This window comes from Solanum pennellii, chromosome 4, assembly GCF_001406875.1.
Source record: "Solanum pennellii chromosome 4, SPENNV200".
Taxonomy (NCBI): Eukaryota; Viridiplantae; Streptophyta; class Magnoliopsida; order Solanales; family Solanaceae; genus Solanum; species Solanum pennellii.
The window spans coordinates 26,785,534-26,804,673 of NC_028640.1; the positions used below are offsets into that span (position 1 = coordinate 26,785,534).

General features: G+C 35.2%; 1 protein-coding gene and 1 pseudogene across 1 annotated transcript; one reads left to right on the forward strand and one right to left on the reverse strand.

Moving 5' to 3' along the window:
• The window catches only part of LOC107016639, a 28,561-nt pseudogene extending 14,548 nt beyond the window's left edge, over positions 1-14,013 (forward strand).
• Positions 14,014-14,128: 115 nt separating this feature from the next.
• On the reverse strand, positions 14,129-16,680 carry LOC107015968 (serine/threonine-protein kinase STY13-like). Its single transcript, XM_027916752.1, has 5 exons — positions 15,928-16,680; positions 15,333-15,439; positions 14,787-15,227; positions 14,545-14,679; positions 14,129-14,458 (listed from the first exon to the last, which is right to left on the reverse strand). Exons 1-5 carry the CDS (start codon positions 16,163-16,165, stop codon positions 14,288-14,290), a joined length of 1,092 nt encoding a protein of 363 aa, XP_027772553.1. The 5' UTR covers positions 16,166-16,680; the 3' UTR covers positions 14,129-14,287.
• Positions 16,681-19,140: the final 2,460 nt, after the last annotated feature.

The following is a 19,140-nucleotide window of genomic DNA, read 5'->3' on the forward strand; positions in this document are numbered from 1 at the left end:
GACACATTTTTACAGTTTTGCGGGCCTATACCCAAATCGGTCACTAGTGTACGACATTGTTACAGTTTCAGGCAATACCTTTGGTTGATTATCAATATTCACATGCTAAAGACTACTCACATGGTTATTCTAGTGCACCACTACCTCTTTCTTTCTCTCCTTCTCTTCCTCCCTTGGGGTGGGAGGTGGTTAGTTACAGTAGGTATACATTGATTGATGAACTTATATATACTTTAACCACATAGCCCCTCCTTTTTTCTGTTGTTTTAATATCCTTTAGAAGTTCACTAGGGAATAATGATCAGTAATGTGAAACAAAAGAAACAATAAGAGAGAATTTGACTTGATTATTCCCTCAAGCTATTGAACTTAAATAAATATGTTTACATTTCTTAAAAAAGAAAGAAATCACTATATTACAATAGGACTAAATCAAGTGATCTAATATATTTTCTTATATATTCTAGAATATTCTTAAGGATTCTACACTCTCTCGTTGGTGCATAAAAATCGTGTATACTGCTCTTGCTACACATATTTACTTGCTCTAGGACTGGCTAAGACTTGGTGAATATATTACAAGTTGATCAATTGACTTCACGAACTTTGCAGTGATGTCTCATCAGAGTATCTTTTCTCCGACTAAATAACAAGTAATATCTATGTGTTTTTCCTCTCGTAAAATGTTGGATTTAATGCAATTTGAAGTGTATTAGTGAAGCCTCATTATCGCACACAAGTTCCATTTCATTATTTTTTCCAAATTTTAACTCCTATTGTTCTTTATCCATATAAGTTCACATGTAGCCATTGCCATAGCCATAGCCATAGCCCATTATTCAGCTTCTACACTCAATTGAGCAACCAACCAACCACATATTTTTTCTTACTTCTCCAAAACACCAATTTTCCTCCAACTAAAACTCAATAACAGAGGTAGATCGTTTGCCAGAGGGTGGCTCTGCCCAATCTGCATTTCCATTTCATTGTTTTTCCAAATTTTAACTCCTATAGTTGCTTGGTCCATTTAAGTTCTCACATGTAACCATTGCCATAGCCCATTATTCAACTTATTTGCTTAATTGAGCAATCACATTTTGTTTCTTACTTTCCCGGAACACCAAATTTCCTCCAACTAAAACTTTATACCCAGAGGTAGATCGTTTGCCAGAGGGTGGCTCTGCCTGATCTTCATTTGTGTGTCCAATCATTTGCTTATGTCCTGAGTGTTTGTAAAGTACTCCTTTTCCTGGAGAAGATTTATGTCTGGAAGTATGCGAATGACTGCATTTTAATGGTTGTCACAAGGATAATCAAAGAACTGAGTTACAACCCTAACCCGGAAAGCAATGTCAGGTCGAGTTGCATTGAGATAGTGCAATTTTTTCTACCAACCTCCTATATCTTCTCGGATCAACAAGAGCTGGTTGTTGCTCCGTATATACCCAATCTTTGAGACCCCCATGAAGAAAAACGTTTGTAATATTCATATGGTAGACATGAATCACAAGCTTATTGATCCACTATGCATTACTTATTACCGTGGGGAGTACCATTTTTTTGATTGCTTATGATTTATTTATTGTTTTTGCACTGACATAGGGTTGATCCCGAATCTGTTGAAATTTGTTGTTCGGACATGGAATCTCTAGCACCTGAAGCATATTTTTCATCGACTATAATGAATTTCTACATCCGGTGAGTCAACAAAATATTTCTTCTTATAGTTACATTGTTGATTGATGAATAGATAGATTAGACATATTTTGGAAAATAGGTTCCTTTGAATATTCCCCTAGAAAAAGGAAAAAAATTTATAAAGGAAAAGAAGAATGAAACTAAAGAATCTTCGTGTCAGTTCCAAAGAAAATTTTCACCTTCTGAACAAAGAGATGTTTTCCAACTTTCTGTTCCAATTAAAGCAATCTCTAGTCTAATGTGAATTATAGAGCTTAGCTGACACGACTAGAATCTAGACCTCAGACAAGACCGGCGTCATTGACCTCTCAGAGGTCGCAGACAAGCCTACATACGTCATTCTTACTTCATCTAGGTTAATTTTAGCGAAAAATTTGAAACTTTTTGTTTCCTAACATGATTACTAAACATTCTATTACATATATAATTGTTCACCATCGACCATCTAACATTAAGATCATCAAATAAAAGAAGCAGTTTATTATAACGATAAAGATGTACTTGCAAAAATGGCACCAATACAATGTCTGAACAAAAACGGGAAAGAAACTCTAATGGAACATACTCCACTAGCTCAATCCTACAACTAAGCTAGAATGTAAATGGGCAAGCATGAGGGCCTACCAAGTCCGGATGAATGCTCGGCGTCTGGATAGCTGCAACGTTGATCCTGTAGCTCTAGCGTCCACCTGTGCGTGCACCTAAAAGTTTAGAGTTGTATAGGATTAGTACACTTGTACTAAGTATGGGTATATGCAAGCACACACCAAGGACATGCATGAGTAAGAATAGCTCTTTTCTAACAACATGATTGATTGATTGTAGAAGGTCAAGTCAGTGGACTTGCCAAATTGAGATTAGGAAAGTGAGTGAGCTTTCCAATTTCGATTAGGAAAGTTTATGAGCTTTCCAAATTTGGATTAGGAAAATTGTGTCATGAGAGTAACATGCATCATCATACTTAACATTTTGCACACAACACACAACAACGTACACATAACACATATCATAATTCATATGACATATACTTGTTCATATCATTCATTCGTATGCCATGAGACATTGGAATCATGGACTTGACATTAAGACTTCCCAAAAATGAGGGCTCAACATATGGGACCTCAACTAGGGAGTCTGCTTTAGCAAACACAGAGTCTGCTTCATTCATTCATACGTACTTCAGTTCATTCATGGGCAAGTGTAAACACCAGCTATACCTAGGATGTAGTTTAAGACTTTCATTGGGTTCGTTGTGCAATGACCAAGAATGACCTAATGCCATTACTTGAATCTAACTCACCTCTTAATTATCCTATCCTAACACCTTTGGTATCATTCGTATCATTATGTGCATCATTTGAGGCTAGCCTCATTCATTCATTGGGAACTTTAACTTTAACCGACATAGATCATGTTAGCATCATGAAATCCAGTGTCATGAAACCCCACACCGAGGTGGAATCACCGGCCAAAGTGACCCAAAACATGCTAGCGTACATGGGAATTGAACCCCGCCAGATCCCTATATTGGCAGTATAGGTTCGAAGACTCGGAGATATAAGGAGACCCATACCTGGCATGCCAGACAGTCTCATCTCATGAGAGTTACGTGAACCTCCGCCCTTCCCGAAAGAAGGCATCACCGCTCATAGTTAGTCTATCAGTGCTCTTTATAAAGTTCCATTACATTCAACTCATACGTCATGGAAGCTGGCTTCTAGTACGAGGACATCATAGCTCAATGATTTCTCATCTCATCATTAGTATTAAGTGTATTAATCTCAATACTTTCATTAGAGTGTTCATAGAGACTGGTCTCTTCATTAACTTTACACTCTCATATGTGAGTACGTTTTGGTAAATTTACTTAGGCTCATTTGAGATTGCTCTCATCTTTTACATTAGCCTCATATCATGTTGTCACCACATTCATTATCATTAGCACATTTGCTCTTCATAGTTACTCACCCCTTTTTACGTGAATGTTCATTTCATCATATGCCAATGCACTTGGCCATTTGGTGTGTTTCACACTCTTACTTAACTCTTCTAGGATTTCATCATTTCATTGTTCATTTCATCATTTCATTGTTCATTTCATCATATGCCAATGCACTTGGCCATTTAGTGTATTTTTACACTCGTACTTAACCTTTCTAGGGTTTCATCATTTCATTACATACATCTTAGGTTCGCTTACTTTTAAACGTATGCTAGACTTATGAGTCTATACATACAAGCCACGAGGCTTAATTCATAGTTCGTTTAAGTGACTCATATTTTCCTAAGATTATGTAGTACAAGACTTATGCATCTTGTATGTATGCCAAGATCTCGATTTCGATCTAAGTAGGCAGCATTATTCTTGAACATTTAATTCAAGTATGACTTATGTATCAATATGGAATTTGGGCAAGGGAACCCGGTTTTAAAATCTCTTGAACAAAGCTTACATTTTTTTTATTCATTTTGGTTTGATCCATACGGCTTGGGGACCCAAGTTTGAGCCCCAATGCCTTCATTTTATTTTCCCCTTAATTTCTCTCTTCATTTTTCGCTCAATGGAACTAAGAGGATGTGGGATCGAACCCCCATAACCTCATTTACTTTTTATTTTCATTGCCTTTAAATTTCTCTCCTTTGGCCGAGGGGTTGTGGGTTCGAACCCCAGTAGCCCCTCCTTAATTTCTTTTAGTTTTTCTCCTTAAATCTGCCTAGGAGGTCGTGGGTTCAATTCCCACGCCTCACATCTCTTTCTTTCATTTCCTTTGACTCTCCTTCACTGCCTAGAGGTCGTGGGTTCGATTCCCACGCCTCACATTTTTTTTTCTTGTACTCTTCCTTAGATCTGATTGAGAGGTGGTGGGTTCGAATCCCACTCCTCTCATTTCTTATTTTTTAATCCCCTTCATCACATTTCTTTTTACTTCTTTATTTTCATGGTTTTTAACATGGTGAGGTCACAGGTTCAATCCTCCATGAGCTCACTTGTTTTAATTCATTTTTTTCAACATTTTGAACCCTCTTTGCTAACCGAAATTCATCACTAGAAGTTGGAAATTTTCTTTTAATATTTCAGCATCCTTTCATCAAGTTACACCTTAGTTCTTAGGGGAATTTCGTAGTGCATTTAGAACGTTTTAGGTGCGTTTCATGGATTTGTTTAGCCAAGAGATTATCCCTCAAATCAGCCACATTTCAACTCATATGAACATCACATTTACATCAACATGTGTACATGAAATATAAAGAACTATCATGCCATTTCAAGTCCTAAACCATGAATAATAGCCACGACAACACACACACACACACGTAGTTACATTTTCGGAAACATCAACATAAGTCACATAATTCCAAACATACATATAAACACATCATCATCACGAAAACACGTTTCATCCATAGTTTTCTACCAGCAAACATAATCAACCTATGATTCAATGGGAGCTAGTGACAGGGATATGCAACGGGGAACAATCCTAGTTTTCAGAATGAATATTCTGAACCTTAAGGGGTCTCTTGGGAAAGGTACCAAGAGAAAATAGAACCCATACCTTTTTGACATTAAATTCTTGACTTGCTGCCCAAAAACTTCACCCAGGAACACGTCTAAGCCTCCTCAATATCAACTCCACTCGAATGACAACTTCCCTTAGCCTAGTGTGCTTAGCTTAGTGTGCGAAATGTTTGTTTTTTTGTGATTTCGTGTGAGTTCTTCAAGGGTGAAGAACTTTGTTTATTTTTCTGCTTTTGCATCTTATTTTGGCAGAAAAAAAAACGTGAGAAAGAATAAGAGAGATTGAGCGTGAGAGTGGAGAGATAAACGTGAGAGAGTGGGAGTTCTAGGAGGCTTAGCAGTCTAGTTTTAGGACTTAGTCAATAAGGTTTTGTTTATTTAATAAAATATGATTTTTATTTTATTTTAAATCAGATAATGAATAATAATTATTAATTAATTACATTAATTCAATAGCTTAAATAAAAAATCACTTTAATTCATTGTTTCCACCTAGGTTCGAACTCGGGTGGAGCAAGACTTCAGTTCAAGAGCCCAATTTCGACCCTCTCTCCCCAAAATACCCCTCCACTTTATTAATTAAATAATTAATTGTATATTTAGGGTAATTATGATACTACCCTTAGCCTAGAAAAAGACCATTTTACCCCAAGACCCTCCAAACCTAAGATTTTCCCTTTTTTAAGTCTGGTAAAGACTCATCCGGGCAAATCTTCATATTCGGGGGCCCTACATGGCTAGACCCAACATTTCCTAGCTCAACTAACTCCCCAAGTTAGTTGGCTTGGCTGTTGCAAGGGTTCAGAGGCCTGGTTCTACGCGCATCAATCCGTGTGAACCCGGTCTAATCATAGGCATTCTTGACACTTTAATCATTTCTTATCAACTTTGTCACGACCGGAATCTAGACCCCGACGAGACCGGCGTCGTTGACCTCTCAGAGGTCGCAGGCAAGCCTACATATGTCATCTTTACTTCATCTAGGTTAATTTTTGCGGAAAATTTGAACTTTTTGTTATTTAACATTCGTATAAAACATTATGCTTAAACTCATAATTGTTCACAATCAACCATCTAACATTAAGATAATCAAATGAAAGAAATAGTTTATAGCTGCATTAAATGTGTACTTGCCAAAACGGCACCAATACGAAGTCTGAAATGAAATGGGAAATGAAACACTAGTGGAACATGCTCCACTAGCTAAAGCCTACATAAGCTAGATAATAACAGTAGACAGCCTCGAAAGCATGAGGACCTACAAAGTCCGGATGAAAGCTCCACGTCCGGATAGCTGCAACGTCGTACTGTAAGATCTAACGTCCACCTGCACCTGCACCTAAAAGTAGATATTTGTATGGAACTAGTACACACTTGTGCTAAGTATGGGTATATGCGAGCACACACTAAGGACATGCATGAGAAAGAATAGCTCTTTCCTAACAACATGATTTATGGAAAGTCAAGTCAGTGGACTTGCCAAATTTGGATCAGGAAAGTCAATGGACCTGAGTGTAACATGCATCATCAAACTTACCATTTTGCAAAAAACACATAACATATTTCACATATCATATCACGTAGTTCATATCATTCTTTCATATGCCATGAGACCTTGGGATCATGGACTTGACGTTAGGACTTCCCAAAATGAGGGCTCAACATATGGGACCTCAACTAGGGATCCTTCTTTAGCAAACACAGAGTCTGCTTCATTCATTCATACGTACTTTATTTATCATTCTTTCATATAGTAGTGCAATCACCAGTCATACCTAGGATGTAGTTCAAGACTCTCATCGGGGTTGCTTACTTTAAGTCTAGCTCACCTCTTGATTATCCTATCCGTACACCTTTGGTATCGTTCATTTCATTATGTGCATCATTTGAGGCTGACCTCATTCATTTTTTGGGAACTTTAACTTTAACCGCCATAAATCATGTGAGCCTCATGAAATCCAGTGTCTCCCCTACACCGAAAAGAGGTGGAATCACCGGCCAAAGTGACCCAAAACATGCTAGCGTACATGGGAATTGAACCCTGCTAGATCCCTATATTTGCAGTATAGGTTCGAAGACTAGGAGATATAAGGAGACCCATACCCGTCATGCTGGACAGTCTCATCTCATGAGAGTTACGTGAACCTCCGCCCTTCCCGAAAGAAGGCATCATCTCTCATAGCTAGCCTATCGGTGCTCAGTATAAAGTTCCATTACATTCAACTCATACCTCATGGAAGCTGGTTTCTAGCATGAGGACATCATAGCTCATTAGATGATTTCTCATCTCATCATTAGTATTAAGTATGCATTAACTTCAATACTTTTATTAGAGTGTTCGTATAGATTGGTCTCTTCATTAACTTTACACTCTCATAGGTGAGTACGTTTTGGTAACATTTATTTAGGCTCTTTTGAGATTGCTCTCATCTTTTAGATTAGCCTCTTATCATGTTGTCACCACATTCATTAACTTTAGCACATTTGGTCTTCATAATTACTCACCCTTTCACGTGAATGTTCATTTCATCATATGCCAATGCACTTGGCCATTTAGTGTGTTTCACACTCTTACTTAACCGCTTCTAGGTTTTACATCATTTCATCACATACATTTTAGGTTCACTTACTTTTAAACTTATGCTAGACTTATGAGTCAACACATACAAGCCATGAGTCTTCATTCAAAGTTTGTCTAAGTGATTCATATTTACCCAAGATTATATGGTACAAGACTTATGATCTTGTAGATATGCCAAGATATTGATTTTGATCTTTAGAGGCAGCATTCATTGAATATATATTTACGTATGACTTATGTGTCAATACGGAATTGGGCAAGGGAACCCGATTTCAAATCCCTTGAACAACACTTAATCTTATTTTAAACTTGATAATTGCATTTTTCAGATTTGGGAGACCCTAGTTCGATTCCCATCAACCCATAATATTTGTTTCTTGTTCTCCTCCCCTTTTTCGTTTTAAGGCAAGTAGGTTGTGGGTTCAATCCCCCACAAGCTCATTATTTTCTTTTATTTTATCTCTTAACTTTCTCACCTATCCAAGAGGTTGTGGGTTCAATCCCCACTCTCCACATTTATTTTCTCCTTTATTTTTCTCCTAACTCTCTCATCCATTCAAGAGGTTGTGTGTTCGAATCCCCACAGCCTCACCTTATTTTAATTTACATTTTCTCCTTACCTTCTCATTCTGCCAAGAGGTGGTGGGTTCGAATCCCACTCCTCTCATTATTTTTATTATTTTAAAATTTCTCTTTACTCTCTTGTTTGGTCGAGAGGTTGTGGGTTCGAATCCCACACCTCTCATTTTTTTTTCCAGCTTTCATGTAGTGAGGTCTTGGGTTCAATCCCCACTGACCTCACATGTTTTAAATTTATTTTAAACTTCTCATACCTCAAGTGTTCTGGCGGAAACTCCATCACCAAGTGCTGGAAATTTGACTAAATTTTCTAGCCTTGATTTAACAGCATTTATACATTCGTTTTGTGGTAATTTCACAACTTGTTTAACGGGTTTTTAAGTGTAGATTCATTGTTGTTTTAACTTAGATTTTTCCACTTAAGATCAGCCACCTTACACTTCATTTAAACATCACAAATTACACATCTTATGTACCTTAATTCCAATCATTAAACAAGCCATTTTAAGGCTTCAAAACGGAGAACAGCAACAAACATTTTACACATTGCACCACATCATTTTCGGTTGACATCATTGAACATGCTTGCTATTTGCAAACACAAAATCACAAAGAACATCATATTTCACACTTAGTTACCAGAAACCATACTAACAACATGATTTCTAACCTAATTTAGATTGAAATCGGAAGGAGACTAGGGACAAGGAATTCGACAATAAAGGGGATAACCCTAGTTTCATACGTTGAATTTTGTAGAAACAAATTTCTCTTGGAGAAAGGATTCCAAGAGAGAAAACCCATATCTTATTTTGACGTTCAAACCTTGAAGTTGCTGCCCAAACCCTCTCCAAAACTCACGTCCAAGCCAAGTTTTCAACACAAAACTTTCGACGGAAAAACCCTCTCTTTGCCTAACGTGTTCACTTGGCTTGTTTTCTTATATTTTCGTGTGAGTTCTCCAAGTGTGAAGAACTCTAGTAATTTTTTCTGTTATTGTAGTTGTTTAGGCAGAGAGCAATCGTGAAAAACAAATGGAGAAACGTGAGAGAGATGCGCGTGAGAGAGAGTTAAAAGAGGTGAAGTAGTTAAGACTTAGTCAACTAGGAGACTTAGTCATAAAAACATATTAATCAATGGCTGATCTAAAAAGGAAAATCAGATTATTAATTATTATTTATTTATTAATTAATATGTTTTTATGACTAAGTCTCCTAGTTGACTAAGTCTAAAGTACTTCACCTCTTTTAACTCTCTCTCACGCTCATCTCTCTCACGTTTCTCCATTTGTTTTTCATATACGTGTGTGTGTGTATATATATATATATATATATTAATTATTTATTTTTTCTTTAATCTTGTGTTTGTATTTGATGGGTACCTCTGTAATATCTTTTTGCCTTTTACCAACATCAGCTATCATTTGGTACTATTGCTAGTCAGCCGCCTAATAAATACCAACTAACTAACTAACAAAATTGCTTATGGACTTTATTTTTAGCAGCTGGTTTGGATAATCTCTTCAACATCTTTATAGAATGAAATTAACTTCTGGGATGCATGAAGTTGGTCAACACTTGCGTTATATTCTTTTTATCAAATGTATCATTATATTTTAACATTATAGAAGTAGTTGCATGTTATAAATAGATATTTTTGATGTTCTCTGCTTTCCACAACCGTAACACTTGTCATTCCGATTACTTCATCCCTTTTTTTAAATATAAATTTCCGAGCCTTTGCTTTAGGGATTATTCCTTCTTACTTTATAGTAGTTATTGTTCCGGTTCCAGAAGGTATAACTCTCCCTTCAACTTTTTCTGTGAAATCAGAAACTGTTCCAATATCCTAGTAATGTAGGCAAGCGGACGGAGACCTAGACTTAGGCGGTGTTTGGATTGACTTTTTTTAAAGTAGCTTATAAGTTAAAAAGCTAAAACTCATCAAGGTTTTAAACGTGTTGAGTGTTTCACCTCACTTTATGTGCGCTTCAGTATCGTCATCAAGGTTCTAAGGCAAACTTTTCCTTGCCAATGAGCCTCTATGAAGAAGTGACACTAAACAATTGATATTTCACTTTATTTTGTATTTTTCACCCTTTACGCCTTTTTTCATTAAAGCTCACTTTTTGTTTGCGTTTAAAGCCCCCATGGACCTTAGAGCTTTTTTGTGCTTTTTTCCTTTGATAACACTGATTGTTAGAAGGAGCAAGATGAAATTTGCACCGACTTTCTCTATCTGCTATACCCTAATTGCATTGTTTTGTTGTTAGGTACCTCCAGAAGACAAAACATCATGCAGATGTCGATGAATATCACTTTTTCAATACATATTTTTACCAGAAGCTCAAAGAGGCTGTATTGAGCAAGGTATTATCTTCCCTCTGAGAGAAACGAATTTCATGCAAGGCTGTACAGTCCATGTACAATGATGATTGATCAGTTTAGCTGGTAGTCCTTAGTGAACATGTCTAGCCATTGCTCATGCCCCCCCCCCCCACACACACGCACGCACACACACAACAAAAGGAGAACACTGAATAGGGAACTACTTTTTGTTGAGGTATAATAGTTTTGTTAATGATGGAAAGAGAACTCTCTACAAGTGGTAAATTCCGGTGATTTATATCTTTTGTTAATGACTAACTAAGAGATCATAATTTTTCACAAATTGGAATAATCAATTGGTAGTTGGCCCAAGAGTTCATTGACTTCGCTCCAAGTTATTTTTGTTTTGTTTTGGTGCATTTAACATTACTCTGTCCTCTTATACTATTTCTGTTGAGTTGCTATTGATGTCCTTGTGTTGGTTCTTCTCCTTTGTAGTCTTCATTGGAGCCTGGTTATAATTTGCATACCAGATAAAGAAGATGAAGTGGGGCCAATCTTACTTCACTTGGATTTATTAGGTCTTCACTGCAGCAAGTCCCTCTTTGCTACCATAAGAAAGTAAGCTGAACCCTGTCGTTTGCTGTTTAACAACGTGACTTCCATGCTGCAGAATCTATTTTTTGTAAATTGTAGTTCTGATTCAGAGTTGTTATTATTAATGACTGCAGCTACATCTTGTTTCTGATTTGCCATGACTACACCATTGTCCTGATAATAATGCATATGCCAGAACCCCTTGCCAGCGAGGGTGTGGTCCAGTGGTTTGGGCTTGGGACTTCCATGTTGGAGGTTTCAAGTTCAAAACCCCTTGCCAGCCTAAGCAATGGGTTGGCCCTCTGTCGAGCTCGTCGCACCGATCTTGCCTAGTGAGGGTTACCTCTCTTGTAATTTGCGAGCTACTAGGAGCGGGGGTTTAACCCTATGCGCACCCAAAGGGTAGCGGCTGCGGGCTCACTTGTCATAAAAAAATTTACATATGCCAGAACCATTTTGACATTATTTCTGAATGTAGGATTGTATAAGATATAACTTGACCATTCAAAATTTCTTGTGCTATATTGTTCTTGTTTATGATATGCTACAATATAGAAATAAAGCATGAATTAGTGACAGCTTGAGAACTAAAGGGGCAGAAATTAGAGTTCTGTTATCATACTTGGCGGGACAGAAATGGAAATTTATCAGGCTGATCAATTTGCATGGTAAAATTAGTGACACTTGGGAGGTTAGGAGGAAAGACCCTAATAACAAATGGGAATTCTTGCATGGCTATATCCGTGCTAATTCATTTCCATTCAACATGCCTAAGAAGTCTGGTCTCTTTCAAGTTCTCGTACTTTGGTTATATATTTATTGTTTGGATGTTTTCGATTGCGGCGTTTTGATCATTTTACAGTGTTGTAGCTTCATAATCTGAATATTACAATCTTGAGGTTTACTCTGTTATAACCAATTTTCTCTTCAAACTCGCGGTAAGATAACATTTTGAACTGGAAGCTTCTTAAACCTGGAGACTTTTTCGGCAGATTTTTGGTAGAAGAATGGAAATTCTTAAGACAAGGAGAAGTGATATGGGAAAATCTTCCACGAAGAATTGATGAAAACATCATTCAGGTATTCTTTCATTTGCAATTTATGGCATGAAGCAGTCTTAGGAATTCTTTTCATACCAGAAGCTATCTTGTCCATTCAAATACCTTGTGATATAGGGAGTTTGGTTTGGCTGATATCGGATGTGAGCTTTTGTTTTGGGAATTTGCTTGGAAAAATTACTTAAATACACAACTTATTTTTACTATATTTTCTAAAATTTCCTACCAGTTTGAAAAAATTACAAAAATTCCTACTCTCTCCTAATCTTGGATAAATCACTTTACATGATATATCGGGACGTATGAGATGTATCAGAATGTTGAGTGATGTATCGGGACATTGAGTGATGTATTCGAAATCGAGATGTGATGTATCGAGACGTTGAGAGATGTATCTAAGACCGAAACACGAATATCGGAACGTTTTGGGATGTATCCTGATTCAACCAAATTTAGGGGATTTTTGTAATTTGAAGTTGGAATACATCACTTTATAAACCGAGATGCAACGTATCGGAACGTTGAGAGATGTATTCATAATCGGGTTGTTTTGGGATGTATCCGGATTCCACCAAATTTAAGGGATTTTGTAATTTGAAAAAGTAGGATAGGATGTAACTAACTCTTAATACTTGGGATTTGTGTAAAATAATTTGTTTTCTCATAACCTGGGGCATGCTATATTGATGTATATACCATTTGCTGATTGCGTGAAACGAAGTGGTTTCTTTAGTAGTAGAAAACATCAATCGGTGTTGCTTAGTTTGATGATCATCTGTTTTATGGGCTTAGGCTGTCATAAAGTTCCAAAGTTTACCATACTGGCTCTGTTTTTCCTTTTTGTTTCTCCTCTCTTTTTATGTTTTTTTCTTGGTAAATAAGGATATCCTAATAAAACTTATAATTAATATAGCTGAAAACATTGACTCACTTCTGGATACTCCATTTGAGAAATTTATAGAACCTATAGAAGCAAACTTGTCTACATATGTTGTGACTATGTCTGCAAGTTCACGGAAACCACTTTTCTTGAAATTTTCTGGTTACAGGTCCCACAACAAAGAAATGAGTATGACTGCGGTCTGTTTGTTCTTTTCTTTATGGAGCATTTCATTGACGAAGTTCATAGAAGGGTTAAAAAGAAGGATTTCACCATGGTATAACTTTTGTTTTATATATAGCTTTCTCCAATTTTTGGTTGTTGAACAATTGCATCAGTCATCGATTTAAAATGATCGTATTGTCAGTTTGGAAGAAGGTGGTTCAAACCTGCAGAAGCCTCTTGTTTGAGGATGAAAATCCGCAGAATACTGGAGGAAGAATTCAAGAATGTGAGTGAGAATGGTTGATATTTTCGGGATTGCTACTGTGTATAGGTAATTACTCTTGCTCAAAGAAATCCACTAGCAGTTTTTCAGCATAGACTACTGTCGTCAGTCACACATCAACCATAAACAGGCAGAGGATTTAGTAGAATTGATATTGACCCATCCAATGGGAAGGAAAAATACACTAGACTTCCCTGGGAAATATATATATTGTACATAAATCATAATTGAACAATCACCAAGGGGAAAAACAGAAGATTTGGGCGATGCATCGATATTGACCATGTATCTCTCCATTCATCCAACGATTCCAGCCTCCACCCTTTGATCATCCCACCTTCAAACCCTCAATCCCCACCCATCCCCGTAGTGTTTTGCTAGATTGCATATATGACTTTTGTTTCAATTTGATCGTCCTGTTTTGTCTTCGCACAAAATTTTCGAACGTAAAGAAGGTTTTTAAATTAAAAATATGTAGAATGTAAAGAATGATTTCTCAAAGAATAATAAAATAAAATAAAAGAATGGTCCTAAACCTATGTATACAAGCTTCTATGACCAAAGTTAGTTAGTCTATTGTACATTATAATCCGTTCGGTCTAATGAAAGTGAAAACAACCCTTTTGTGCAACTTGAGATGTGTCAATGGCTTCTAATATGAGCGTCACCTCCTTCATCTCTGGCCTCTCTTTTGGGTCTGCATGCCAACATTGCTTCATTATGTTGGCCACAACACTTGGACATTTGTTTGGTATTTCTGGCCTTAGACTCTAAAATTTTTTCAAAAAATATATTAGTGATTGATATTATTTTAACATTAGCTATAAAGAATATAACATAAAATTTGAAAATATACCTTGTATTTACATGGACTTGTGTCAGAAGAAGGAATTTTTCCATTATATGGAATAGAACAACAATATATCTCCCACAAGCAAATTCCAAAACTATAGACATCACATTTATGATCATATGGTACACCAATAAGTATCTGCATATACAAAATAAGACAATAAAATTAGTATAAGTAATAGAGAATTCAATTTTTTGTTCCTTCATGTAAATAAAAAAAAATACTATAAGAATGAGATATCTCACCTCAGGAGCCATGTAACCAATGGTGCCAATTTGGGCAGTCATGTCAAGAGGACATGAAGATTCAATTCGAGAAACTCCAAAATCGATTATTTTGACTCTTCCATCCTTGTCCATAACTAAATTACTAGTCTTTACATCTCTGTGCACAATTTTCTTAGAATGAAGGTAACTCAACCCTCTTGCAATATCTAGTGCTATTTGAATAACAGAATTCAACGGCAACTTTTTGATATGATTTTTTAAGAGATGTGATCTGAGAGTGCCTCCAGGGACATATTCAACCACGATACCATATTCGAATGATCGTTGTTTTTCCAATGAACGATTTCTCAACCACGGGATGCAATTGGTAAGCTCATTAATCCATTTTTTCATCCATGGTTTACCACTTGTAGATTCAGAATTAACCAATTGGGGCAATCTTTTTGAAGCTCCGATTAACTGAAGAAAAAGGGTTTGACATTTGTTAGGTCACATGAAAAACATATATATTTAAGTGTATGTAATAAATTAAATGAAGTGAGAAAAAAAAATTAATTTGAATACCTTTGCGATGTTTGGGTGATGTAGGTTGTACCATATAGAAACTTCTTGCGTGAAAGCGTTTGTTAGTATATCCCTTCTTTGTTCATTGCTCAAATCAAGTATTTTTACTGAAAAATAATTAAAAATATTAAGTCAGAGAGAATTGTATAAGAAAAAAAAAATATTATTAACCATTGGAAATAAATGTATATGAACATTACAGCCGTGGAAGAATCAAATGGTATATTGTAGGCTTTTTTAGTATATAGACTAATATCATTAGGGTTAATGAAAGTTACAAATTTGTCATAATTTTTTCCTTTTTCATTAGTTAGACGGTAAAAATTAAATCTTTGATAACTTTATAAACCTAACTCTAATAGTAGTTAAACGGTTAGATCTTTCCAGATTAAAAAATTGGACAAATAAATTATGTATATATAGGGTTTAGCTAGTATATGAAAAGAAAAGTAGTTACATTATTAATTAGGGTTTAGCACAGACATCGATAAAAATCAAGTAGCTAGCTAATATAAGAAAAAAAGAATAATAAAAATCAAGTAGCTAGCTAATATAAGAAAAAAGATTAATGGTAGAAATTAGTGATAATATATACCTGCAACTTGTTGTCCATTATAATAACCTTTGTAAACTGATCCGTATGCCCCTTCAGCAATAAGATGGTTGACGTTAATTTTAAGTTTCGTAGGATCCAATTCCCATTCTTGTTTTTTCGTCACTTCCAAACTTTTTGTCTCGTCACAACCCTTCCTAAATAGTTTATCTAAATGCCTCTCAAGTTGCTCATCCATTCTTTTCAAATCTGTCTTTGTTACAATAGTTGATTTCGCCATTGAACTATACAAAAGCAAGCGTTAATGTTCCTTCAGAGCGTTTGAAAAGGACAAGGTTCAAGAGTGTGCTATAATATTTATAGGTATCAAAATCAAATTACAAATTTGAAAAGGATAAGGAAAAGGATTTGGTTTATACATGGAGATTTTCTAATTAGATTATTTGGTTTACATAATTATATTCAATATGTGCTATCTATCTATATATATATATTAACTTGTGTGTGCACTGACGGTAGAACTCTTTTTACTCTGTCAGTTAACTTCGAGGCACACAAAAGTTAAGTTTTTCAATTTGTTTTTACTTTTTATTTTATTGAACATAAATATTAAATATAGAGGTAGAAGGTAACTAGGATTCTAAATACATTTTACCAAATTATTTTAGGATTCTGTTTTTTAGACTTACCGAAAATATTTCATCATCTCTCATGTTTCACCGTTTTTGTTTAGGGAAAATTGTATAAAATAGCAAACTAATAACCTAAATTAAATGGAATAGCTAGGGTTTGATTTAATTGTGCTCCATAGCAAACATTATCTAAAATTTGCCAGCGTCTCTCTCCCAGGAATCTCGCTCGCCACTCTCTATTCTCGCTCGCCTCTCTCGCTTTATACACAGAAGTGTATAATTCTGTTTCTGTTTTGTATAAAGCGAGAGAAAATTGTATATACACATGCAAAAATGTATATCTTCGTGTTATACACTTAATTATACAATTTACAAACATTTTACTTCAAAAATTGCAGAGAAAAAGGCCAACGAATTATACAATTGCGAATTATACAATTGCAGTGAAATACAATTTTCTCTAGTTTTGTACAACAGAAGTGTATATTTGTGTTTCTGTTTTTGTATAAAGCGAGAAAAACATATATCTTCTTGCTATACACTTATAATTATGCAATATACATACATTTTAATTCGATTCAACTATATGCAAAGCAAATTATACAATTGCAGCGAAATAGGCCAACGAATTATACAATTTAGGCCAGCAAATTATACACTTTTATATGTATAGCGAATTATACAGTTTTTATGTTTGCTATGGAGCGCAATTATGCAAAGTTTGCTATATTATACAAATATGAATTTTTTGTTTGCTATATGTGAAAGTTGCCCTTTTGTTTATTGCTGTTTTTTCATATCACCATCAGTTACTTTAAGCAATTTAAAACTATCATCAATGGAACTCATGGTAATTATTTTTTGATTATACATTCTTGTAACTTAATAAATTGTTTATACAGTATTTTTCTCTTGAATATAAATTTGAATCTTCAAGCTATACATTATCTTGTTAATATAACATCTGTTAACGACATGCTGCTACAAAATGTAGAAGACGTTAGATCTTCACAAGAGGATATTTTCCGAATTTAGTGATGAACAATCAAGAGTGTCATACATTGGTATGAAGTTTTAATCACTTGTTAATGCATTAAAATTTTATCTTATGCTCATTGAGTGGTTTTAGTGTGCGATGAGCATAATATTCAGATTTGATATTGTTTGTGTTTTATTCAAGTTTTCACATTTGTTTATAGCAAAAATCTATCAAGAACAAATAAAAGCGCCCAAAGGGAGGTTGCCTGATAGTAGTGTAAAGGTGCATACAACTTATAAGTTATGTTGAAAGATGACGACTTGTGAGATTGTTTTGAGTATGATGTTATAACATTTGGTATCTAATGTGAACAGATGAAAATAGTACTACAATTATTTCTGTTTTCTAATAATTAAAAAGTGCGAATCATTTTAGACAATCCAATTAAAGCATAAACATCTATGACATAGCAACATGGTTTAATAAGAATTTCACATGGTTGTCTCCATTCTAAAAAAAATGGTACTGCCAAATTTAGAGAGGGACCGCTCATGCATTACATTTCCTTAAACCTGGTACTCAAACAAACACAACATCTTTGCCTGAAAGGTTGAAATACTTGGTGTTGTTTCGTTCCAACGTGATACTGAGTTTCCAACCAAGTCCTCCAATATGACATCATGAACAGATGTAAGAGTTCTGTTGTGGGGTTGTTGCGCAACTGAACCTCTCTTGGGAGTTCTCACTATCTTCCTGGTGGCAATAATGAAGAAATTGCACTGCACTTCAATGCACAAGATCAGGGGTGTGTGTTGATAGTCCAAGAATGATGCATTTTACGTCAATATTTTTGGAGAGCTCGAACCAGCATCCAAAAGATAAGATACTGACTCCATGTCACATCAACTAGGTGTCTGGCAACTTCATGTTTTCCTCAAAAGATGTGAAAAAGCACCCAACCAGGACAATAAGACATCAGGAATTCTGTAGAAGATTTTAAAGTGAGTCAATGGACATCAAAAATCTTCAAAAACAAACCAAACAATTAACATAAAACATATATAGGGAATTGTCACGCCCCTTTTTTTTCTCACTCAATATATTTTATTTTGTTTCGAAAGAAAAAGAGTTTTTCCAATTAAAGTGACGTTTTGAAAAGGGATAATTATTATTCAGAGTCGCCACTTGGAATTGAGTTTTGGTGTTCCAAGTCACCTTATTTAAATCCCTAATCAAAAGGAAAATTGACTCTATTTTTATTGGTCTGTGAACTAGAAATTCGGATAAGGAATTCTGTTGACCGAGGGGAAGGTGTTAGGCACCCCTCGAGTCCCGTGGTTCTAGCACGGTCGCTTCATTGACTTTGATATGACTAGACTTAATTTTGAATATTATTTAACTTAATAATAAAAATGTTTTTTTTTACTTTATTCTCTCATTTGTTTTATTTAAACCTTTTAAAAAAATCGTCTTATTTATTTTAAATCTAATTAAAATTATTTTATTATTTTTGGTGTGTGTCCATTAATTCAAAATTTGAAACATTCGTATTTATTTATATATTTATTATTTATTTATTTATTTTGCTTTTACATTTTTTTTTATATATTTTTTTTTATGTTATTATGGGGATGAATTTATATA